Source organism: Embiotoca jacksoni, unplaced genomic scaffold (genome assembly GCF_022577435.1).
Source record: "Embiotoca jacksoni isolate LCO1_2020_lvr unplaced genomic scaffold, fEmbJac1.0.p SCAF_13, whole genome shotgun sequence".
In the NCBI taxonomy this organism is placed as follows: Eukaryota; Metazoa; Chordata; class Actinopteri; family Embiotocidae; genus Embiotoca; species Embiotoca jacksoni.
The window spans coordinates 17478251-17503911 of record NW_027185263.1 but is presented as its reverse complement, the minus strand read 5'-3'; the positions used below and the strand labels follow the sequence as shown (position 1 = coordinate 17503911).

The 25661-nt window shown below is 43.5% G+C and overlaps 2 protein-coding genes across 5 annotated transcripts in view; both read right to left on the bottom strand.

The window, feature by feature from the left end:
* Window positions 1-339: 339 nt before the first annotated feature.
* On the bottom strand, window positions 340-9974 carry ca4a (carbonic anhydrase IV a). The gene is made up of 8 exons (XM_069147026.1): window positions 9584-9974; window positions 5851-5895; window positions 4791-4955; window positions 4553-4698; window positions 3384-3476; window positions 3214-3280; window positions 2961-3124; window positions 340-2061 (listed from the first exon to the last, which is right to left on the bottom strand). The coding sequence occupies exons 1-8, from the start codon at window positions 9714-9716 to the stop codon at window positions 1882-1884; spliced, it is 993 nt and encodes a 330-aa protein (XP_069003127.1). The 5' UTR covers window positions 9717-9974; the 3' UTR covers window positions 340-1881.
* Window positions 9975-16477: 6503 nt separating this feature from the next.
* The window catches only part of mtmr4 (myotubularin related protein 4), a 41881-nt gene continuing 32697 nt past the window's right edge, over window positions 16478-25661 (bottom strand). For all 4 annotated transcript variants that reach the window (XM_069147021.1, XM_069147022.1, XM_069147019.1 and 1 more), the window contains 10 exons: window positions 25047-25175; window positions 23707-23818; window positions 22972-23167; window positions 22685-22870; window positions 22314-22484; window positions 21521-21675; window positions 19823-21371; window positions 19556-19666; window positions 19320-19408; window positions 16478-18242 (listed from right to left, as the gene is read on the bottom strand). In XM_069147021.1, the coding sequence (XP_069003122.1) occupies window positions 18065-18242; window positions 19320-19408; window positions 19556-19666; window positions 19823-21371; window positions 21521-21675; window positions 22314-22484; window positions 22685-22870; window positions 22972-23167; window positions 23707-23818; window positions 25047-25175 (2876 nt within the window). In that variant the 3' untranslated portion in view covers window positions 16478-18064. The remainder of the gene's footprint in view (window positions 18243-19319; window positions 19409-19555; window positions 19667-19822; window positions 21372-21520; window positions 21676-22313; window positions 22485-22684; window positions 22871-22971; window positions 23168-23706; window positions 23819-25046; window positions 25176-25661) is intronic.

Genomic DNA, 25661 nt, shown 5'->3' with positions numbered 1-25661 from the left:
AATACAAAAATCTCCTGTTCATTGTGTAAGTAAACTCTGGCCAAAAAGTGCCTATATAACATCAAGAACAAGTCAATTAGAAAAGGATTAAGGGATCGCGATCCGTGAGCGGTCTCAGACTCTCCTGACAGACCTGAAGGGGGAATCGGTCAGCAAACTGAGAAGCTTGTCTGTGTGTCTGAGCCAGCAGACAAACAACAGAGCCAACAGAGTGTACTGTGATATCAGTTTTCACAGTGCGGAGATGCGGGGCCAGACCGACACAGAGTCTAAACACTGTTTTGATCAGCGGCTCAAGTAGCTTGAACTGAAGCAGGCAGAAGACGCTGTCATTAAAAAGGCAAGTAAGTAGTTTATTGTTCATCTGGAATACATTCTCCACATTATTTACGACACTTTCAAGCATTACAACCTGACAGTCTCATACACTTGAACATCATAAGTAAACTTGATTGGTCACAAACAACTTGATGTTTCATATGTGCATTCAGTACGATATAAACTGTAATACATAAATAACAATAACTGTTCATCTCATATCAATATACACATTCAGTACATAAATACATGTGTGCAATAACACAGCATAGAAATACAACTTGATGCCTTATTAAAACAATGGAAAATATACAGATTCCTTGCTCGATCATCACAATAAATCTTGCTGGAAAATTGCACAGATCTCTCACTAGAATACATAACAAGTCCTCCTGAATAAATGAGTGAGGACTCAGTGGGGTGTAATTCACAGTCGATAACATTCAGTGCATCTCAGAGCCTGTAATACAAGCCATGAACACAGTCACATGTTCTCACGATTAACTCACTGAACTTCAGGGTTTAGAAGTGGGAAGACGGAGTGACTGACGTGTGTGAATGGATTTGGAAAGCACTGTGCAGCTTTCACGCCTGCAGCCCTGTGTGTGATGCTCATACTAAAACATCTGGAACATCGAGACATGCGGATTCATGCGATTCACGATTGAGATGCATGAAAATAACGACGCTGGTTGGAAAAGTGATGCTGTGTCCTCAGTGCTGCAGATGAAAGCACACTGGGAGCATTTCTGCATCCTCATCTTTACCTCAGGTGTCAGCTTCCTCTGACTCAGGGAGGAGAGACTGCAGCCCCTTCCCGCCCATTCCCAAACCAGCTGCTGACTGAGTGGCTGCGTGGGGTTCACCTAACAGTCGCGCTGGGCGCTCCTGGACTTTGAGAGAAAAGCAGAACTGCTGACTCCTTTGACCGCTGGCTTTGAAATGGAGCTTGTTTTTGTGACTCAGTTCTTCTATTTATAACTCCATGCTGTTCACATGCCCCATTAAGAACAACACATCACGTGCCAGGTCTTGGGGCTGACATGAGCTACTCACTGCGACATTACCAAAGACTAAATTTACCTGACATTGGACAAGGTGGATGAGGCCTACAGTGTGTGAGGATGTGTGTGTGTGTGTGTGTGTGTGTGTGTGTGTGTGTGTGTGTGTGTGTGTGTGTGTGTGTTTCTGCTTAGGATGATGCTGTGAAAAATTGGGCCATGACTAAGGGATCTGGTGCTGAGTTTGAATACAGCTATCACTTTGAGTGCTCGTTAACCTGCTTTATGGCACATTCATAATGCTGAAATAGACCTACTGCTTCACTACACATGCATGAATGCTCATCGGACCCTTACAGCACCTTTCATAAGGCATACCTCGAATGCCTTTGTCATTTGTGTCATAAGGGGGGAACACCAGGTGAGTCACGCCTGCACTACGACGTGGTCCATCGTCTTAGCAACCATGTAATAAAGGTGTTACAAACCAGGGCTCAGCTGAGGATTGATGCAGAACTTATTGTGCTCATGGATGTCGCAGTGCAGCACGGGACGCCTCGCTCTAGTTGGGTCGGGACAGTCCCAACGCCATGGCGATGGCGGCCACCAGGAGGGCGGAGCTGGCCAGCATCATCGAACTTCCGGACCGGAACACCTGCCGGCCGTTGAGGGGCTGGATGGGCCTGAAGTTCCCCACCATCTGCTTTCCGTCATGGAACTGGAGCTCGGAGAAAGCTGCCAGCTGGAGAAGCAGAGGATTAACGAAATATTAGGCTCCACATTCTCGACAGAGTCGGTGGGTAGAGAGGTGTGTAATCAGACGGAGTCTGTGAAGGCAGTGTTTTAATCTCAGTTTCCACATTCAGGAACAACAGTGGAAGTATATTTACTTTACTTTTGTATTTTCTTTTTATGCTACTTCGTACTTTTGCTTCACTTCACTATATTTATCTAGCAACTTTAATTACCAATGAGTTTGCAGATCAGGGATTTACGTGAAAAGAGTTATAATATGCTTACAACACATTGTTAAAGATTAAACCAGTGGTTCCCTACGTTTTGTCACATGGTCCTTGTCACAAGCTCTGACTTTTTATGCCTCTTCTCACATGGTTGATTCAATTTAACTGTTCAAGGACCAAAGCAGTAATAATATCCCAATATCTCATAAACAATTTCCAGAAAGCTTGTTAAAGTTATAGAAAAGTAAAATGTATTTGAATTTGCGTAGCAGAAGTCTAGAACTATGAAACTACTGAATATAAACTAGTTAAATCTTTCTCCTGCTCAAACAGCCGCAGCACTAATCTGCTGCTTTGGCATTAGTAGTATTTGACAAGCTCGTGTCCATAAATTCTCCCAAGAAGAAGCATATGAATGCTTCATGTTAAGCAGATAAGAGCAGTGTTTTAATTATTCTGAAATTTCATTTTAGATTTCGAATGTAGATTTTGTGTAAAATATATTAAAATGTAATTTCACGTAACATTAATATTTATGTGAAACATTTTTGGATCTTCAAAGGAAACAATATAATTTGATGGCTGTCTTTTGACGCAAAATCCGTAAAATTACAGAAAATATCTGAAACATTTCAAACTAAATTTAGGTGCATTGCTTCAGTTGGTTTCTTCTTCTGACCTGCTCAATGCTCAAAGGGATGGGGTTCTCAAACACAGTCCAGACCACGGCCTCGGTGCACCCCGGCGTGGTCAGAGAGCCTTTGTAACGGTAGTAGTTGGTCAGGTTCTGCTCAGACGGGATCAACTGTGTCAGCGAGATTGAAGACAAAGATGTGTTTCCATCTGAAAACAGGAAAACCACAGAAGGAACATTAGCAAGCAACAAAGCTGCAGCCATGTTTTTAGTCAGTGGTTCAGAACATTAAACCTACTCGTAGGTCTGATGTTTCGCAGAGTGTTGATGATGGATTCATACTTTTGGTTCGCACTATTGGACCTCTGAAAATGGGAAGAGACACGTCAGTTATTGTTTCATGTCATACTTGGTTCCTCGGTCTGCAATAGTAGTTTGATCCGACAGTGGAGAATTTTAAAGGGATACCTCGTAAAAAAATCCAAGAACTGCGATTCCCTCTGGATCGCTGAGTGCTGTTGTCAGGTCGGTGTACTGGTTCTTTATGTGAACAATGTGCAGCTGTAGAGAAAATATTACAACTTTCACCACTTTTACAAACTCATCTTTTACACAATGCATGTAGAACCTTTTTGTAAATGGGAACAAACAAAAATGGCACGATACTATCAGCGTTATGGATTGCAACATTTATAGAGCTTTCATGCTGTAACAATAGCAGCAGATATTTAACTCAGGTTCAGCAGCTGTTCATCAGAAATGTGTCCTAAAAGACTTTATGATAAAGAAAAGCTTGAATAATCAATCCAATAATCGTCAGTCAATCCCAGAATGAACTTTGTAACAACTATAAATTGTAAAATCAAAAAGCCAATCAGGATTTGTGACCATTTATGGGATTAGTCTGGTGATATTCTTAAATTCGCTCTTTTCTGATTGTTAATGAATTCAATAAAACGAACAGCTGTAAAATGCAGAGCCTGATCTGCAGTTAATAATCAATGGGTCTCAAGCTTCATTAAGACGAACACGGGCAATGTGATTTATTGTAAATCAACTTTTAATGCACCTTAGATGCTCAGCAACATGCCAAATCCATGGCTGAAAGTAGTCTCCATTAAAAACCAAAGTATGTATTTCACATCTGTTAACGGACTAACACCTTCAGTCGGTGCTTCTCAGTCAGGAAGAGGAACAGTTTGTTAGTTTTGATCTTTCGTGGTGTAAGAAAAATACAGAATAGCACTTTTTTAATTTAAGATACTATCCTTTCATTTATAGTGAAAATCAACATTTTTGTTATCATAAATCAAATGACTGGATGGTTTTAGGAAGATCCAAATGATTTTATTTGGCTCAAGACTGTGCTTTAGATTTGTTAGACACAGTACTTTTTTCCTTTAGCAAAAGAAAATGATGACGTTTCAATCAGTGGACAGAGTGTGGTTCAAGGTAATAACTAATTTGAAGTTATGATTTTGTTTGTTTGTTTATGTCTATCTAGCTGCCTTTATGTGATCCACGCCAACACAACAGCTTGAATCTGTAATTCTCCACATACGCTCGCTCTCTCACAGTAACAGTTGACCATGTGAGAGACAGGCTGTGTGTGTCGTGTCGTGGGAAGGTTGGGGTACCTCCATGGGATACTGCTCCCCGTCGATAGTGTGTTCGGAGCCGAGCCCTCCGTTGTGGCCCCAGTGCAGGTGGAACTGCACGGCCTTGTATTCGCCCAACAGGCCTCCACCTGAGATGATGCTGAGATGAGGAACTCCAACCTGAACTGGAGAGCACACACATCAAGCATAAGGAGATCACACACAAGAGCTTCCAAACAGCGATGGATATTTTACGTGTAACGGAAACTAAGCTCACCCGAGTGGCCGTTGTTTTTGATAGAGCTTTTGAACATCTGCTGGTAGTTCTTGAACTGGAATGGAGTCAGACGCTCATCTTTCAGTGTCTTTTTGGTGACGATGTTGATGGGTGACTGGTATTTTCCTGCACAGTCCTTGTAGGCATTGTTCCACTTTTCTGGTGCTAGAACATGGAAAAACACCCGCGGTAAAAGAGTTGGACAAGTTGATGTCAGTTTTGGTTTCAGTCTGGTTTCAGAGCAAGTTGTAACACTGGCACAGTATTAATCAAGGTTCTTTGTGATCTTTTAGCAGCTCACAGTGGCCAAACTCTAGTTTTACTACTTTAAGACTGATTGGATCCATACAGTATGTCTCTAGAATAACTGGTTGAGGACACTGAAATCCGCCACATGCTTGGAGTACTGCAGGGATCACTCATTGGTCCTGTACTATTCTATATATATATATATATATATGTTTAAGTCAAGAATTTCAAAAGCATAATGTTAGGTTGCATTTTCATACAAATAATTCTCAGATCTGCTTTTCCTTCAGTTCCAGCAATATTGCAAACAAACTGCATGTCTTTCTTGGAGAAGTCAAAAACATGTTGTCAGTTGCAACCTTAAATAAGTCAAGAGTTATAATCATAGCTTCAAACTTCAAACTGTCTGTCCTCCCACCTGAGTCAGTATTTAAACTGGTTCAGAAGGCTCCAGCAAAGACACCACAAGGTCCAGTATGATTGCCTATGACCTGAAGTTTAGCATCTGTCCTTTGGTTGCCTGCATGTTTCAGAGTAGATTTGAACATTTTAGTGTATGGGATTTGTTCCTGATTGTATTATAACTAACTCAGTATGAGCTTGAGTACAGGCTGAGATCCTCTGGTAACTCCATGTCAATGATTCCTAAGTTTTTGTTGAAAACCAGAGGACCTTTAACGGCCTTCCACAGGTGTAATTTCACTTGTTTGAACTGAAAGTATTAGCATTGTTATTTTTTTGTATGGTTTTGAAAAGTGCTAAATAAATAAAGTTGTTAAAATTTTATTTTGAAAATAAAGAATGAATTTACCATTGCACTGATGATCGCAGGTAAACTGGGACTGATAGCACCAATCTGAAACACACAAGATCAAATCAAGAAAACGTTTTTATTGACAAGATGCTTGCATACATTCATCTTAATATTTCACAGCAACAACAAATACTGTGAAGAGTACAAACGCACACACTTGATGCCAGTGACCGGAACCGTTAGTTCCCTGCATTAATGAACTTTGGGTGACACAAGCAGGCCTTAGACCAATGTCAGACCAGAATGGGATGTTTCCTCGTGCCATATATGCTGGCAAGAGTCCAGACAGATTTTTATATGTATTGACAGATGAGTTTTCTTTTTTTTCCTTATTGCAAACAATGAATTGTTCTCTCGCTTGGTTTAAGTTAGCTGTTGTTCACGGCCACACAAAACACCCTTAATACACAGGAATTGTCTTCCTATTTACAAAAAGTTGGTGTTTGTGCTTTATCTTTCCGTGCTATCAGAATAAACACAGCGCCAATCTTTTGCATCTGCGAGGTCCCATTCTCACGTTTGTCTGCAAGGGTTTATTAATATTTCACCATTGGTTTGCATGTTTCCATCCGTTGCTCAGAGACAAATATCTGCAGCTATCTCACAAATCAAATATTTATGAAAAACACAACATGCCATTGAAAAATACGGGGAGGGTGTGCTGCTCTGTTATCAGAATTGTATAAGGACTTCTCCCCGTGTTTGTGAAGGAAGTCGGTGCTAGTTTTTTTGTCATGTTGGTAAGCCTTTTCCTCCTGCTCCGGCATGATAATGGGTACTGAAAACAAACAAAGCAGGGGGTAAACATTTGAAGTGGTAAACAGTGGTGCCATCATCCACTGCGCTGGTTCCAGTATAAAGAGATATTTATGTATTTTATGATCTATATTAACTTTCTAAAAAAATTATTATGATCTATTTTTTACTTGTAGCATGGTTTTCTTGTGCGTGAGGGGAGCGTGGGCACTGCAGAGAAAGAAAAAAAAAATCTCACAATTTAGCAATTTGTCATTACTCTGCCGCTTCAGCCTGGATGCTGAGCGTATTAAAGGATTATGATGAATTTCAAAGCTTGGCTCACTTTTGCCTACAACGTCTGACAGCTTGGGTGGTAACTTTTATTTTCAGAACCACAGCTGTGAGTCCTACAAAGACACGACGGATCAATTCCATCTCCTGACGGTGATAATAAAGCTCGTCAGCCATCGGTCGTGACCTCGGTATTGGCTGCTTTTTATAGAATATGACAGGAGCTGACTTGGAAACTTGTTCTTTGTTTGTCTGTAAGTGGTAGGTGGTAGGAAGTAAATAAGTACATTTTCTCAAGTGTTATACTTAAGTACAAATACTTTATTATTTTATGCAAATTTATACTTCTTTTTTTAGTCCCTTGTTTATTATCTGACAACTATTAACCAGGATTTTAACATTTAGAGTAACAACTACAAGTGTAAAATGTTTGAGAAATAATGACATTTTCATAGATGATATCATATGCAGAACACTCATCTGCATCGACTTTTACTTACTTAGTAGAATAAATCCTATTCTTAATATTTGTGATGTAGGCATTTCATCACTAATGAAGTATTGCTAGTTTTGCTCAAGAAAATACTTATTTAATCTAGAAACTTCCTCCATCACGGAAAAATATCTATTTTTATGACTCGCTGACTTGGTCTCATCTCAGCCAACCAGATTTCTGTCCGCACAATTTCTGACCAATCGGCGCTCGGCTTTGATCTTTTGTGTGGCGCAGAGCAAATGAACAATATGAATGGGTTTCAATGGATCTGAGAGCTCTACCAAGAGAGCAAACTGAGGAAACTGTCAAGAAGAAAACAAAAGGCAGTGAAAGGAAAACAAATAAGTCCCGTCTGCCGGCCCGTCGACCACATCTGAAAACGTAGTGAGACCAGCGGAGACGGCGCTTTTCATGCCATTGTGTTGTGTGCGCCATGCAGAGCCAGACATAAACTGTGCGCTGTAAACACCGCATTTCACCCCCAAAAAAGTTTCAAAGTAAAAGACAGACTGGACCAGGCTATGCCAGCGCCCGTCACGTGCCAAAATGTTTCTCCAGTTGAGATTTGGTGGTAAGAGAGATTTTATTTTTGGATCAGTTTTTTCCACTTTATAGAAACAGACTTTGTCCTGGTCAGTTTTTGAGTCCTCACTGCACATGTGAGTAAACTCGTAATCATCAGAGCTCTGTCCGCGTGCCTGTGGGTATTTGGTGTTAAATTATCGGAGGAGATTATGACAACTATTCAGACAAGGCGCTGCAGCTTTCAGAGCTGCTCCGCGCAACACGGAATGAATGAGGCGCTTTATCTCCAACTCGTAAAGCAAAAGGAACTAAAAAGATATCAAATCAAATTTACATCAGATATTAAAAAAAAATAGCTTTTCCCTGGATGCCACATATATCAGTCAGCGAAGGAGCATAGTGGAATATTTATTAGCTCGTGAAGCCCTGATGGAAAACTGAAGGCTGCGATTAAGGCAATCAATCCATAAATTAACACCTGCTTTAATTCATTTTGATTATCACGACTGTCTCTTTCATTGATTAATCAAACACTTTGAGTGTCCAAACATAAAGAAAACAAAGATTTGATCACGTTATGAGACAGAAAAAGTGTTTATTTTCGGAGTTTAAACATACACGCACATACACACACAAAGAGGAGCATTGGTTATTTCGTCCTTCCAGGTGTGCGCACTTGTGAAACAGTGACTGTCCCACTAAGAGTCCTTTCAGTCAGCGACCGCCGCTTCTTTACTCCGACGGAGTCTTGGTGCCAAATATCGCGGATTTGTCTTTGAAATGAAGGCAATCGACCGACGTGAATTTGGAGACATTGGCGCTGCGCATGACGCGTCTGCAGCAGCGAGGACGCAAACGTTTGTCATTGGCTCAGCGTGGATCCGAGCAGGTGCACCAGAGAGAGAGAGAGAGAGAGAGAGAGAGAGGGAGGGAGACTCACAGAGGCTCTCAGGGAATCTCAGCTCCGTCAGCTCTGCTTTTGTCTCCGTCTCAGCTGATGCAGGATCTCTGTATCCTCTTGTGCCCTTGAACAGGCAGCTGAGTGGTGTAAATACAAGGAGCAGAAGAGCCTGTCGGACACTTGGAGGAATGCCCGGTGCCACATCAGCGTGACAGACAGGGCATGTGGAGCGCGTCACGCAGGCGGATTTTGGTGCTGTCTCGGTGCGGGGTGGTGATCTCGGTGCTATCTCAGCAGATCGTTTTTCTTTTCAAAATCTTAAAATTTCTATTTTATTAGATTCGTGGAATTACGCAACTTTCTCATTGATTAAGTGGCGCGGTTGGAAAAGCTGGTAAAAAATGCAACTTTAACTTGCTGTTCTCATAGAAGCTTTCAGTCATGCATATTTGTTTTTAAATGATTTAAAGAATTACATATCACAGCATATATAACTCTGAATATTAACAATCAATCGACGGCAGGATCAGATGTAAAATAACGTGACAGAATTTGGTCACAAATTTAATTTTTTTTTAAATTAAAAGACAAGCTGAAATTCTGCAAAGACGAACATTTACAGATAATATAAGAGAAGATAATAAAAAGAAGAATAAATATCTCTTCACTCAATTAATTGTCCCATTTCTTTCATATTCCCTGGTATTTTGGATTGAAAGAATGGCAGAGAAATTAAAGTAATATAAATACCGAGTTGCTTTGAATGGAAGCACACTTACCTCCTGCTCCTGTGCAGATTGTCCAAAAGGATGCCAGGAGAACGGGCAGGATCAGCTGCTGCATGTTGGCGCGTCTCTGACTCGACCGGGAGAAGGCGACACAATGACTTGTTTTTTTCCAATGTGATCGCATTCTTGCTGGGGGTCTTATACTTATCTATCAGCATAGCCCGACAGGAAAGAAAGAGTGGCCCCTCCCCCTTCGGGCATCGCCTCTAATGAAGCTGTGCACTGATGAGAGCTCCGATGAACAGGGCCTATCAAAGGGCTCCTGGCGCGCGGGGAGCCTAAATGTAACGCAATCATTAGTGGCGTGGTGTTGATTGAAGCAAACGCTGCCTGAGGATCTGCGGCAGGGAGGAACATCAGATGAAATGGATCATCACGGACTGCTGGCTGCTCCACAGGTAGCTCAAGGTGGCCCTCGGAGGATAAACAGACAGGGCTGAGAGAGACGAATATTCTTGTTAGAGGGCTGAACTTCTCACCACAATGTGCTCTGATCTCCCCTTCAACCTTCACATTTAAGGCTGGATCATGTTTGTCCCCCCCCCCCCCCCCCCCCCCCCCCCAACCTGCCTGTCTTTGCAGCTACACATATTTCTGTAACAGGATGATGTTTAAACTAAGTGAAAATTTCAAACCCGACATATCTTTAATAGATGGAAACATTTGAATTTGAATCAGTTACTTAAGTAAAAGTATCACATCATAACATAGACTCTATTACAATAAGAAATTCTGCATTCAAAATATTTGACTTGTAGAATTATTCAGTCTCAGTTTCATAGTTGTACTTATATTATTTGTAGTGTCTTATTATCAGATTGTCAGTCATCCCTTTGATTTGCACTAACTTTGATTGAATGATAGCAAAATGTGATTAAAGTGTTAAAAGAGAAAGAACTGACAGAGTGTATTATTAATCTAAAGGTTTATTATTGATGCATCGATATGTAAGAGGTCATTTAATGTTGTAATTGGTTGAGATGTTGGTGATATTATAACTGCTTCATGCTGTTTCATCTTCAATAATCCATCATAAATTCTAAACTGATCTGAAAAGGTACCATAGTTGTTAGTGCCGTACTATAGTTATAATGTAAAGTAGTAAAAGTATATATTTATACTTCTTATTTATAAAAGTATTAAACCCCCAGGCTTATGACTGTGGCGTCTCAGGAGCGCTTTGAATGAATATCTTCACAGACGTTCACTTTGACTGTAGAATATTCTAATGTGATTTTGGGGGGGGGGGGGTCAAAGGTTAAATGTCAAGGTCAAGGTCAAGGTCAAGGCCTGTCATCCATCCCATTCTCGTGAAAACAATATCTCGGAAACCCCTTGAAATAATTTGAAAAAAAATTGGGCACAAACATTACTTGGACTCAAGGATGAATTGATTCGATTTTGTTTGCCAAAGGTCAAAGGTCAATGTCACTGTGACCTCACAAAACACATTTGTGACCATAACTCGAGTTCATGCAGTGATTATGAGAAAACTAACAAACGCCTAATCGGATAAAGTCAGATAAAATGATGAAGTGATGACATTTTATATTGAAAAAAAAAATCAAAGGTTAACTTTACTGTGACATCATAATATTCTCCAAAAAGACTTTTCTGTCCATTATTGAATGCCATATCTCAGGAACAGAAGGGGAGATCATGACCATATTTCACTTTTGATCAGATACTGTTATCGTGTTCACCTTGATGCTGTGCAGATTGTAAAGAACGTCTCTGCTGTTGGGTTCAACATGTGAGTGAAGCATTCACATTTTAGCATTTTTAGCTTCTTGGAGCTTGGAGCTTGTCTACCACTTTGTTATTTTTATCCGAATCAGCTTTATTGGCTCTCTACGTCTTCTCTACCCATATCATATGAATCTGGACGGACGTAGATGGAAACTACACCTTGACTAGTTGGTGGATGTATAGAACCAGAAGGTGCTAGCACCGATATACAGTATGAAGGTTAGTCTGACATTTTATTTTTTCCGATTGGAAAAAATGGGATCTACAGTGGAAATGAAACTTAAGTGTGAAGATTTAAACAGAATTAGTTTGTAATAACTGAGGTATGATGGGTTAAACACACACACACACACACACACACACACACACACACACACACACACACACACACACACACACACACACACTTTTACTGAGAGCCTCATATCTAAGAGAGGATATCAAGTGATATCTTTAAAAAAAAAAAGGTTTATTTTCAGATACAGTTCACCCTGTCTATAACCTACCCCCCCCCCCAAAAAAAAAAAAAAAAAAAAAGCTGTCCAGTTGGTGCTATGCTTTGCAAAAAATCCCAACATCTCTCTTCGAACTCTTCAGCAGAAAAGTTGGAGCTGTCATCTTTATTTTCATTCACTGAGTGGAAACCAAGAATACCCTCGGTTTGAATTATTGATCATGTTGAGTGAGTACGGCGAGCAACTTTGAAGTTCCTCAAACATGAATCAGCTTGTATTGGTCTTCATAAAAAACTTTGACCAGCAACCTGGCGTGAAGGTCCTGTGTAGACTGTGTGTGTGTGTGTGTGTGTGTGTGTGTGTGTGTGTGTGTGTGTGTGTGTGTGTGTTGTGTATGTTGTGTGGATGCATTAAGGAAACAAATAAAACAATATGGACAGTGTAACAATGCAGGTTTCACTGTCATCTGACCAGCGTCACTTTCAATATATGCATCAAGGAAATGACTGTTGCTTCTCATTAAGGAGGAATTTTACTCCCTTTTTCCACAGAGCAGGGAGAAATTAAGAAATCTATAACAGGGAAATTATGTAACGATGTTTCGATTTGATTGGCTGAGAGTGCTGGTCTCGTTGCAGAAGCACCTCTTTGTGTTTTGCCCCATCTGGTGGACAAATATAAGAAAAGCACCGGTGTTTCCTCCATCACTGTTTCACAGAGCTACAAGAAGTATTCAGATCCCTTAAAGTCTCCTTCAGCTCAATATTGGGTTTTGCTGTTACTTTTCTGGAATGTTTGAAAGTAACAGTGCATAGTGACATATGTGCAGAGTTTGACGCTAACAGGCTGTTTTCATCAGATCTCTGATCTCCACTGATATTCGTCTGATTTTGTGACATCACAACTATCTCGGGAAGCCGGAGTCAGTCCAGTATACAAATTGTAGCTGGTCAAAGTGTAAAATTGTGTTTATTTTTTGTGCTTCATGTGATGCATTTTCACGGTTTCATATATTAAAGCAAATACAATGTCGAAAATGCGTCAGTAGCAAACCTCCCTTTGGTCCTCCACAACACAGGATCACACTACTGACGCAGCCTCCCGCTCTCAATGCTCATCAAAAAAGGGTGAACTATTTGATGAATAAAAACAAAAAATAGACATGCAAAGTCAAATTCTTTCAAGTGCGGATTTCCAGTTAAATTTTTAAGTGCTACGAATCCATATTTATATGTAGAGATTTTTAAAATCTTATTTTACCCTCTGATAAGTGCAACAAAAAGTCCAACATCTGTCTCTGCGATGTAGCGGCATCAATTATAAAGCAGAATCGAATAACCTCAGAAACGCAGAGTGCTTTAGTAAATAGGAGAATGTTAGAAAAATGACTCAGAGGCGTGGTTCAAAATCAAACATATCGGACATTTATTCTTGCAAGAAGGAGCAAATACATGTACACTCAAAGAGAGGTGTCCGGCAGTGCTCCACGTCACTCCTCCGTAGGGCAGCTTTTATACAGTGTGACAAGCAGTTGACGGTCACCCCCGTTCCCTTTGTATCTGCTTTCGTGTGGTAATACTGAGTTGGTTGTAGGTCACAAGATAAGGACACAAGGGGAGTCGTCAATTAGATGCGGAAAGTAAAACAAAAAGGAATCACTCGCAAATAAAACGGACAACAAAAGAGACTTTCCGGAGCCACAATGCAAACAAGAGGAAGAGACAAATCTTTTTTTTTTTCATCAGGGAACAAAAAATATCTGACATTTACAGGAGAGTCTGACGTCGTGTCTGAATCCCATACTTACACACTAACACTCACTATTTTGAGTGCATGAGTGCGTTCACACGGTGGAGGTTTCTTCCTGTTAAGAGGGAGTTTTTCCTTCCCTCTGTTGGAGGTTTTTCTCTCTTAACCCTCGTGTTGTCCTCTGGTCAAAATGACCCGCAGCTGTGTTCAACCAAGTTCCATTTTATTTCTATATTTTGATATTTTTTGGGGATCATTGGTCATCATTCTTTAAAGAAACCCTCACAGCCTCCTTGTCACCAATGATCCCAAAAAAATATGAAAATAAAATAGAACTTGGTTGAACACAGCTGCGGGTCATTTTGACCAGAGGACAACAGGAGGGTTAAAGAGGAGGGTTTTTTTTTTACCTCCTAGCTTATGTGGGAATTGTTGGGTTTTTCTGTATAATATTGTAACGTCTTGCTGTAAGGACTTTAATGTGTTAAGTGCCATGAAATAACCTATGTTGTGATTTGGCGCTATATAAATAAAGTTGAATTAAATTGAATTGAATTGAAGTATGGAAACATGTAGTGCACTACAGGACCTGGACGGTGTACGCTGGTGTAGTCAGCTGTTGCAGAACAACACTTAAAAGTCTTTTATTTTTCACAAATTATGACCATACTGCTGTTATATAGAAGCCATCAGCGTGTTTATAATGTGTTAAACAGACACAGAAACGCATTCATTTCTGGGCAAAATACCTAAAGCCGGCAGATATGCTGGCAGGTGATGCATTCAAATACTGCAGTTATTTTCAGTAAGATCAGAAGGGCAGTGTTCCGTTTGACACGACACAAATCTGATGAAATTCAAGTATTTGAACTGTGGCACCAAAGACACCAATTACATTAAATCTATGCAACACGTGAAAAATCTGGTGAATGCCGCAGGTCGTCAGCGTACACAGACACTTCATGGTCCCTCGGATAGTGTTGTATTTGTCAGAGATGATTGAAACACAACAGACAGAGGCTCCATGTGAAGGCAAACAGAAGTGGACTCAATGAGACCCTTCATGTGTCCCTCTTGACGGTGGGAAGTGTACAATAAGTGTATATTGATATATGCACATCTATAAAAGTGGTCCGAAGTCAAAAACATTCAAAGATTTAAATTAACACGCCCACTCCACATGCAGGGAGATAACCACTTCCTGTACCTGCCCGAGTGCTGGAGAGTGTGTGTGACATTTAAATATGAACGAATGAGCGATGGCCTCACATAAAGCCAGCTGGATCAGAAGAAATCGCATCATTCGTAACAGATGGATGCAATACGATCCACTCACTGTTCCATCCGTCCTCCGCTTCAGTTAAAGTAATATAGATGGCTCTGTTAGAGACCGTGGGACGGCCCCGTTGTCTATTCAAACATTAAACATTATTTTAGGCTCAGAGTTTTTGTATAGAATTCGATGGGGTATGACAGTTTTATCTCTGCATTATGAACAGAGGTTACACTTTGTGAAGAAGTTTTGTGAATCGGTATCACCACCGGGGCCTCAGACGTGTATAGTTGTGAATAAAATGTCCTCAAAGTCTCTTTTATTTCAGTGTCGGTTGTCAGCGTCTCAGTTTATCCGCTGACCCTCATCCTCCGAGACAAAGCCTCCTGATTTCAAGTTGCACACGCTCCGTCTTTTCTGATGATATTAACTGAATAATAAGTTAGACGACAATATTTGGTTAATTGATACAATTCACTTTAATAAAGTTCCAGAGAGTCAGAGACAGAATATTGACAATGTTTGTCACTTATTGAAATGAGAAGTTGTTCATGTTCTTGCCTCCTAGCTTTGTTTACCCTCAATGTGTGTGGGATAATATTTATAATAATTACCACTTCCAGGTGTGCCAGAGCTGAGAGGAAGAAACGGTAACTTTCTTGTTGGTTTCCAAGAAATTATCGATGGATGTTGAACTCCTTTGGCAGAATCTTTAGTTAGTTGTTGTTAGATGTTGGTAGTGTGATGTCAAGTCCCCGAGGAGCGTGATCAGAGAAGTTCGGTAGGAGGGGAGCCTCTAGTATTCCTGGGACATAGATTCAGTTTTGGGGTAATATTGTTTTGACAAAGGGAATCGATGTACTACAATGAAAAAGTAACGCGTGAATAATGGCCATTTGAGAAAAGAATTTTTAAAATGAGGAAAAGTGAAAACATCATGGATTAATATCTGATCCATGAACGCTGACAACATTTCAACCATTTCAGAAGGGACTTTTGAATTTGGGCTGGAACGATGTCAGGAAGAGTTAACGGTGCAGTTTGGTCTTAAAAAAAATGAATCTAGGTCTGTTATGGATGAAATCAATTTTCATCATGGGTGCGTACACATTAACCAATAGGAGAGGATTGTGGTAAAATGAGAGCAGATACAATGAGGAAACAACCATGTGGGTCAGATCTAATTTTGGTGGTGTTTTTATAGATTATGATTAATGTAACCTGGAATTAACATGAGAGAAAAATCTTCTGTGATCTTTAAGTATTACATTTATTTGTTTCTGGATTTGGTGCACAGTTTAAAGTTGTGTTTCAACTTTGATTGTTTACAACCTCCATGTAGCCATAGATCGCTTCACACTGATTTTTCAGCCTCATCATCACCTGATTATTGTAATATTGCAGCATGGCATACTTTTCTGCTCCTGCTTTTAAAGGCTGTATTATAGTAAAGTGACGTCATATTCTGAACTCACCACACTATTCTAGCTGGTTTATTATTTGTCACTATCAAAATTCTCCGTATATAAATATTTGGTGAAAGCATCGATAATCATCCCAACAATACCGTTATAATTCTGAGATGTTTGGTGGAATATATGGTGATATAATACTTTTTTCCAGAAGTACACATAAATAAACCGATCCAAGAAACGGCTCCATGATATAATCTTTTATTTTAACCCATGGGATTTAACTTTTACAGTGCATTTCTTTACAACAATTATTCATTAAGTGACAGGTTTGAGCCACCACTACGGATCAAATAACTATGTATGTTACATTTCTGAGCTCCTCTTAAAGATTTTGACTTCATAAACACCGTGCAAAAAATCCCGAATATTAAGACCATGGATCACCACAAAGATTAACTAATTCAGTGACATCCCATCATCCACGGACATGGTTAGCTTCAAACTGAACCATCTGTTAAACTTTAGTTGTCTCAGTGTTATTAAGCAGCTAATTATCTGTACCATTAAAAACATACAGAGAGGTGGCCAATTAGAAACCTGCTGCCGTCCAGAATAAAGAAAAAGGACTTAAGAATGGACAAAACAAAATATGGCACTATTGTCTCAAAGAACAACCAGTAGACACAAACAGTTTTTAAAAAGGGGACTGTGGCCGATAACAGAACAAAACCTCCCAACAAACCTCATTTCAGCCTTTTTCCCGACTGCCAGTCTACAATGTGAGGAGTCATCAGTCAGATGGACGTGAAGCTTTATGTGGACACGAAGCCGTCAATCTCAGCAGAAGCCTTTAAGTCACATAACCAACAGTACCTTCAAAAGACTTTCTCCCCTCAGAAGACTTTCCAGAAACCTGCCGTCTCCCGACCTCATTCAGTCCTCTTCCTCTTCCTCTTCCTCAACGCGCACAAAACAAACATCGGTGTGTCCGCACGCAGCCCTCACAGCGGCGGACGCGGCAACACAGCTACACTGGAGCGAAGCTTTGAGAAAAGACAGAACCACATCGACTGTGCATACACAGATTTTTGAGAACACATTGCAGCAATGAACACATACGACCAACCAAACGCTTATGAACATAAACTCTCCAGTTCCCCGTTACATGTTACATTCAGGCTCCAACAACAAAAGACGCAATGGCAAAGTAAACAGCAGATTTCTCCCTTTTGCTCAAGTTTGGTCTCAGATTCCCTCAAATACACAACAGCTAGTAGTGCACAAAATAAGAATACAAAATTAGACTTTTAAATACTGTAGCAGCAATTCTTTTCTTTTAAAGTTGAAAGCCTCCAGTAGCACAGGTAAAGGCTTTGGAGTCCCCGACACGTGGAAGGGTGAGCGATTGTCCTCTGAGGTGCGAGACAGTGTCTGTCAGGAGGGTGCAGGTGTTTGGTACTAAAGGTGGGTGGACAGGTTGGACGCGTGTCTCGGGACGGGGCGCCGCTCGAGGACCGAGCCGTGCGGAGGCAGCAGGACGCTGCAGCGCTCCGGGCTGAAAATGTCTTTGAACAGAAGGGGTTTGCTCTGCAGGAACCACCCCCCCCTCCCCCCTCTCCCCTCCCCCCACCACCCGCTAACCTGCCTAACCCAGAGCATCCCTTTCCTCCCAGTCTCCAAGTGCTTCACCGTTTAAAAACGAGCCTCCCAAAAGAGTAACAATTCCTCCACATTTCCCCCCAAAACGACAGCAGGCCGGGCGGCCAGCTGGGCGCTCGGCTCAGCTGCCCAAAAACGAGCAGGACAGAGCCGCGCTAACAAGACGCTGCTCTCAGCTGGAGGCGGTGGCGATGGCCTTCTTGAGCTGCTGGCTGCGGATCTCGCGGGTGCGGGACTCCAGCAGCAGGTCGTTGCAGGTGTTGCAGACCAACACCGGGTCGTACAGCTGCTGGTCCGGGATGGGCAGCTTCAGATGACAACAGTCTTTACAAAACACGTTACCGCAGTTCCTGGAAATGGAGAGACGTCAGTCATTAGAGTCCTTGACAGGAAGTTTCAGTGTGACAGCAGCTGGATCACAGAAATCACAACAACGGATGAAAGTAAGTGAGAAACAAGTAGCAAATATAAAACACGCTAAATTCAAACACTGAGAATGCGAGTTGTATAATGATAATAATATGCGGTGCTATAGAACGAACATTAGTGCATGTTCAGCATATATTGGTAGAAAAACACCAATAAATAATAACATTTTAATAGGACTAAAGCAGCAAGATTTTAAACGTAACTACGTATGTGGTGTGATTTTAGAGGCTGTGTGTTGTCATCTGCATGACTTTGTATAATCTGAAACACCAATTATCAATCAAAAATCAAAAGTAGGACTTAAACTCAGGACTCAGAGCGCCTTATCTTTTTCCTCTTGTTACACATTCAAACCATTTAATGGCTTCTGAGACATTTAAGAAAAAAAAGAATCTGATTGTCAGAAATAAAACACTTCAAATCATTTTAAAAAGGCATTGAATCAAACATGCAGTGACTGATTAGACTTAATGCTTCACTCTCCTCCTGCTGGTCAATATTTAAAGCGCTCCTTATTTAAATGTAAAATTATAAAACATGATCACAGGAAATCCTTCAGGCTGAATTCCCCGTTTAAATACAGTTTAGTATCTGAAATGATTTAATTTTTCCCACGGATTAATACATCCATCTACTATATATACACATATGTATGTAATAGTTACTGGAGCATACATTTTCTCTCGTTAAGAGTGCTGTTCTCTCCGTGAATATTTTTTTTTTCCAGTTTCAGTCAATGTTTCATGTATATATATATTTATTCCTCCTCTTCACATCTCCAGTCCTGAGCTCAGACTGGAGGCGTCTCCAACAGATTTGCTCCACAGCTATTCAGTCACTGTGTTTTCATCAAACTGGGAGTTTTTTTTTTTTATTATTATTCCACACCTGAGCTGTTTTTCCAGTATCTTCATGTCTTGTGAAGACGTGTGATGTTTATAGATAGAGAAGATTGTGTTGTTGTGCTCATTAAAGTGAGAACCAGTGTAAAGCCCCACCTGCAGTGGTGACGTCTCTTGGCTATCCAGAACTCACAGTCACAGTTGAAACAGTGAGAGGCCATGTGGTCGGGCACCCACCTCGTGACCTACACACACACAGACACACAGACACCCATCAGAGCAGTGTGAGATAGTAAGAGGTGCTCCTGTCCGTGCAGGTGAGGGGGAAGAAGGAGGAAGAGGAAATAGTGACAGAAGCTATATTAGGTGATGAAGCTCTAAAGCAGGCTGACCTCCGTGTCCTTGCGCTCCACTCGATCCCAGCTGCCCTCAGACAGACGGTCCTCGCTGTGGGTGGACAGAGAGTCCTCCTCGTTACTGTTGTCTGACTCCCGTAGACACGTCTGGGACAGAGAGAGAACCAGACCAGAGGACAGACAGGAGAGAGGAAACACTTGAGGAGATAACGCAGAGTAAATATTTACAAACACTGCAGGCAGAAAACGTCCCTCTAGCTTAAGCTGCTGGACATTAATGTCATCACTGAAAAAGCAGCTCACAATGTCATCCTCGTAGTCGATGTCTGGCTCAGAGGGAGGGGTGCTATACTGTTTACTCTCCAGCCTCATCTGCAGCTGTCGCACTTGCTGCCGCAGCACCTCCACCTCCTGCTTGTAGCCCGCCTCGATCTGTCGCAGTCTCTGCTGCACGGCGTCCATGGGCACCGGCAGCCCGTCGTCATCAAGGTACGCCGGGGCCTGGGGTGGGGGAGGGGAGCTGGAGGCGGAGGGCGAGGAGTACGCCGCCGGCAGGAGCTGATGGCCCGCCAGGGAGTAGCTGTTGAGGGCAGCAGCGGCCGCCGGCCCGTAGCCGGCACTCCTGGCGGCAGACAGCCATCCGGGCTGCACGGCGCTGCTGGGACAACACGCAGCCTCCCTGCGGCAGCACTGGGACCCGCTGGCGATGGTAAAGCCCTGGGCGCGCAGGAGTTTACTGGCCAGCCGGCGGCTCTGGAAAGTGCTGGGCTGCAGGGCCCGGCTGACACCAGAGTGACTGGCACTGCTGCAGGCGGACTGGACCAGACCCTGGACGCTCTCCCAGTGGGAGCCGAGCAGGGTCAGGTCGCAGAGCTGGCTCTGGGCGATCAGGTGGCGAGCTGGTACCTGGCTGCAGTCCGCAGGAGCTGCTGGTACCTGGCTGCAGTCCGCAGGAGCTGCTGGTACCTGGCTGCAGTCCGCAGGAGCTGCTGGTACCTGGCTGCAGTCCGCAGGAGCTGCTGCAACCGTTCCCGCCCGCTCTCTTCCTTTCACTGCATCCGTCCTCGCGTCCTCTTTGTCCTTCTGGGGTTGAATTTGTGGCTGCAACTCAGACTGCGCATAATCGTTTACATGAGTCTGATCCTGGGTCACTGTGGAGGTCGGGGTGGAGGGGGACTCTCCGTCACCTGTGAGCGTCTCAGTGGAGTCCTCCAAGGGGAGGAGAGGTGTTAGCTGCTTCAGGGCCAGCAGGCTGGCAGAGTGTGGGAGGCCGTCTGCTTGACCATCGGTGTGTTCGTTAAGCAGCGAGGTGGGTGAGTTGGCTGCAGGCCGAGTGCTCTTGCAGGGGAGAGGTAAGCACGGCTCTGATTGGTGAGTGGGTGACGTGGCACTCTCAGCAGTCCTACAGGGGCTCTCAGCCTCCACTGGAGGCGGTGGGAGTGGAGGGTTTGTGGTCTGAGGCAAAGCTTGCTGGAGGACAGGAGTGGTAAAGGCAGTGTGAGTGAGTGTGACGTCCTCACTGAGAGGCACGGGGGGGAGGGGCATAGAGGGCAGGGGCTGTGTGGTCAGACAGGGCTCGTCCAGTGCGTCTCCACAGCTCTCTGCACCCGGGACATCCTCTGGGGTCTTGGCAGGACTGTGAGGTTCAGTCTCGCCGCTGTCCACTGCAGTGTCCAGCATGACCTCGTCAGTGCTGTCTGCAGGCGTCTCTTCCACGGCAGGCGAGGGCTCCAGTGCAGAACGACCCTCCTGGCAGTGCTTGTTGAGATTGGGGTCGCTGGATGTTCGCGTCAGGGGCACCCCGTTCTCAAAAGCTGACAGCAGGTTGTCCATGGAGCGGGTCTTGGGAAGTCTGGAAATCAGAAGAATATGAGGAATAATCCAGTTCTCAATTTGGCACTCTAGAGGGCAGTCTGGCTCTCCGTGACACCCTGAATGTTTCACATAAATCTCTGGTCGGGGACAGCAAGAACAGATCTGATTTGCATCAAACGAACATACCTGTCCAGGGAGCGGGAGGTGAGCTCCTCTCCTGTGACGCATGGAGGGAGGTAGAGCTCCACTGAATCATCCACAGCAGTGCAGGGGGAGGAAGTGGGCAGGTAGACAGCTGTCCACAGCTGGAGCGCCCGAGTGTGGCAGACAGGCTGCAGCACCTGGCAGACAAACAAGAGACGAGGACCATGCTAGAAGGTCAACATGCAGTAATGAGGTTACCTGGTATTCTATCATTGCCGTGTATTATGATCCCATAATTCTTTGTGAGCGTGGTTCAGAGAGGGCGGCAGAGACAGCGGGACAGATTTAATGGTAATCTTTAAATCTTTTATCGGTTTGGAAGTTAAAAGCAAAGTCATACTATCGATTAATCATGAAATTAAAAAAAAACACATTCTGATCAGGATTTAACCCTCCTGTTGTCCTCGGGTCAAAATGACCCGCAGTTGTGTTCAACCAAGTTCTATTTTATTTTCATATTTTTGGGGATTATTGGTGACAAGGAGGCTGTGAGGGTTTCTTTAAAGAATGATGACCAATGATCCCAACAAATATCAAAATATAGAAATGAAAAAGAACTTGGTTGAACACAGCTGCGGGTCATTTTGACCCGAGGACAACAGGAGGGTTAAGAGACGTAAAGGAGAGATTTACAAATTCAAATACCACTGTTCCCCTCAGAAAGTCACCTTATTCCTCACTGACTGACAGGCTCAGTGGCCGACACTAGGAGGCAGCCTCCAACTGTTACTGTATGTCAGTGCTAACTCGTAGTACTGTAAAAACTGGAAGGTACCATGTCATGACTGGGGATGTAGAGGAAGTTCTGGAAGTTCTTGTTTCCAGTGCGCAGCAGCGACCACACGGAGCAGGTGCGTTTGTAGATGTTCCTCGCCTCCCTCTCACGAGCGTTGTTGCACAGAAACGTGCCGTAGAGACACGAGTACGTGTGCTGCACCAGCTTGACCTGGACGTGTGAGGAAGAAACACCGAGTCAGGAATGATGCACATGATTTTCTCGCCCTGACAGTTCGGTGGGAAAGCTGACTGATGTGAAACACTGACGTCATGTAACGTCTGGAACAATGTCTCAAGAGTTATTGGTGAAATGGGAACAACAACAACAACACGTATACAAGCAGCAGAGAGTTGTGCACCGACACCCACCAGGAAGGCCTCGTTGAACTCAAACAGGCAGGGGAACTGTTTGAGCAGCTGGTGAACGCAGTCCAGCCACTGCAGGAAGACGGGACACTGCTCGCTCACGTCGTCGGCGTTCTCCTGGTGGCCGCAGCGGTCCCCAAACTTATGACCGTAGTCCAGCCACTCCGTCTCCACGAGCACCTGGAAACCCTGTGGACGACACGGTAGTCAGTGCTGACGGTAAGTCCAGGGAACAGAGGAGACCTAAAACCAAACATATCTGAATAAAAGCACATGGCGCAGACACTCACCTCCAATGTCCTGTAATAAGGGTCCAGCAGGACCTTGGAAAGGGCTACGATCTGCGGCGTGCGGTCCCACCCGTCTGAACAGTGAACCAGGACCGGACGGCCTTCCCGCTCCACAGCTGAACATACCAGGGTGGCTGCCTTCAGCATGACAGACAGGTGCTGCAGCCAGCGGGTGCTCTCGAGTGCCGAGAGCCAGCTGGAGACACAAGAAGAGGCTCGTTAAGACAAATAGTAATCTGCAGTATGTAGAATATGCCCTCACTGATATACTCTGGACCCCAGATACTGTGTAGGTACACCAGCTTGGGTTACTCTGGGTTGACTTACACAGTGGGGAGGCTCTGATGGAGATACGTAATGATGAAGAGATATAGGTCAGAGTAACAACAACCCTCAAAATAACATGTGACATCAGAGCAGCCAGGTTACCCCATGTACTGTACATGAATCCACACATACAGCGAACAAACAGCCACAGAGGTAAAACACACACAGCTGACCTACTGAAAACATCCGTGTAAACAGAGGAACAAACCAGCAGCCGCGACACACGAACTCACGACTGATGAGCACAGACAGACAGCTGGCCGGCTCAGCAGGAGTCGGGCTGGCCGGTGGCAGCGTTCCCATCTCTGCGTGGTGTTGCCTTACGGTGGGGTGAGACCGTTGAAGCGGGAGGGAGGGACGAACGAGGGCAGAGCCGCTCAGACAGAAAGGTCAAACGGATCGACTTACTTTCCTGGATCCGGGATCTGGCTGCAGACGGTCCGCAGGGCGTGGAAGCTGTTCCGGATGGCGTGGATGTTGGCCATGCCCATGAACATTACCTCACAGTTGGGGTAGTACTCTGAATACAAACAAACAAACAACTCGGATGAAGGTCATCAGATATAAAAAAAACACTGCCAGTAAAATACAGAAGCCTCATAAAGCAGCCACAGTTTTTAGAAATGATATTTTCATGTGACTCCTTCAGTTAATTGCCTCCTATAAAAGGTGTCTCATGTGCAGCTCCTGGGGGCAGTAATCATTTCAATTTTTCCAAGTTGGACAGCTACACTAAAGTTTAGAGAGGCCATTGTTTCCAGCCCTTTCTTAGACAGACGTGTGAACCAAAGCTGCTCACATTGATTCATGTGCATTGCAGCCAACCTCATCCTTAATAAACGCCAAACAGGCTGACTTCTATAACACAAGTCCAATATCAATCTCGCACTGACAGGAATGTAAATGTTTGCAGGTGCTACAGGGGACGGCTAAAAAAAAAAGAAATAAAAAAAATTGACTTATAGTTGTGTCCCATACAGCAGGGGTCTCCGAGTGTGTGTTCAGTATCAATTTGTTATTTTCCACATAAAAGAAGCTTATTTAACTGGTTTGGTGGAGCTCAGCTATGTGAATAAATGTTACAGTTTCACACTTTAATTTTGTCAAAGTGGCTCTCGGAGGAAAAAAGATGGGAGACTATCAGATATATCAGACCCTGGTTCGAAACATTGTTTGCTTTGCAGCTGCTTTATCTGATTTTTCACAAGAGCAAGCTGAAGACACAAAGTGACACGTTGTCACCTCATAGTCGCTGTGGCGAACACTCTGGTGAATAATTGCCGATGTACACGTCCAGCAAACACAAGCATTTATGGTTGTTTCCGGATACCCAATATTGACACCTCCATCACTTCTATTTCCGTCTCCCTGCTCTCTTTAGTGAGATGTTTGGCGCTTTGTTTGCTACTTGCCAACTTTGTCTGCCATTTGGTCTCAACAGGCAGTTTTTTGGTAGAAAAAAAAAAACCAAAAACAGCAGTTGCTCTGCAAATGAAAGTGATAAAAGTGGAATTTGTGGGCTGTAAATAAAGAAAACACTAAATAGCTGTGTTGTAAATGTTTTCGTGTGTGTTCCTATATCAGCGTCCCTTTTAGAGATATAATCCATTGTTGATACAAAGGTACTGAACAGTGCTGCTTTGTTTCTCAATGACTTTCTTCTGCCTGCTTGAATCACACACACTCAAAAAAAAAATTTCAAATCCACTGAAATGATTGACACTTCCTGAATGTTTGGTCCCACAAACCTTCACACTCGCAGCCCCCGCCCTTGGCCCGGTTAGCCACTGCAGCGGTGTATGAGCGAGCATCCAGAATCAGCAGCTTCTGTGGCACAGTGTTGTCGTCGCAGCCGGAGCCGCCGGTCAGAGAGGAGTCTGAGGATACAGGCGGGAGATTTTTACTGTTATGAGAGGACAGCGTGACGCGAATGGACCTGCTGGGTGGAGGAAGGGTGGAGACAGTGTGAAAGAAGACGGAGGGAATCAGAGAAGAGCCGGGAACCTCACCAAAAGAAACCGCCTCTACTTGCAGCTTACTGAAAATCAATATCTCCTCCTGATGACAGAACCACTGTAACGGTCACAGTCCTGCTCTGAACAGCGACCACACAGAAAGACGAGTAATTACTGCGAGGCCGAACACCGAACTACTTCTCTCTGCACTCGCTCGGTGTTGTGCTGCCACTCGCTCTCAGGCCCGCCGCCGTGTATCTGCGCCTGTAATTATGTTGAAGCCCTTTGCAGCACTTTCCGACGTGACGCATCGCTGTCGTCTTTGAAAATTAACAGAAATTAACATAAGAGATTAAAGAAGTTTGATGAAGGCGCAGAGGTGTTTTTCTGTATAAGCTGCCCTGACAG

Bases quoted from the DNA above. Each gene is read 5' to 3' on its own strand.
- ca4a (XM_069147026.1), bottom strand. From the start codon at position 9,716: ATGCGATCACATTGGAAAAAAACAAGTCATTGTGTCGCCTTCTCCCGG. The intron at 4,699-4,790 runs GTGAGCTTAGTT...TGTGCTCTCCAG, and splicing joins CAAAAACAACGGCCACTCGG to TTCAGGTTGGAGTTCCTCAT. The intron at 3,125-3,213 runs GTAGGTTTAATG...TCCTGTTTTCAG, and splicing joins GCGAAACATCAGACCTACGA to ATGGAAACACATCTTTGTCT.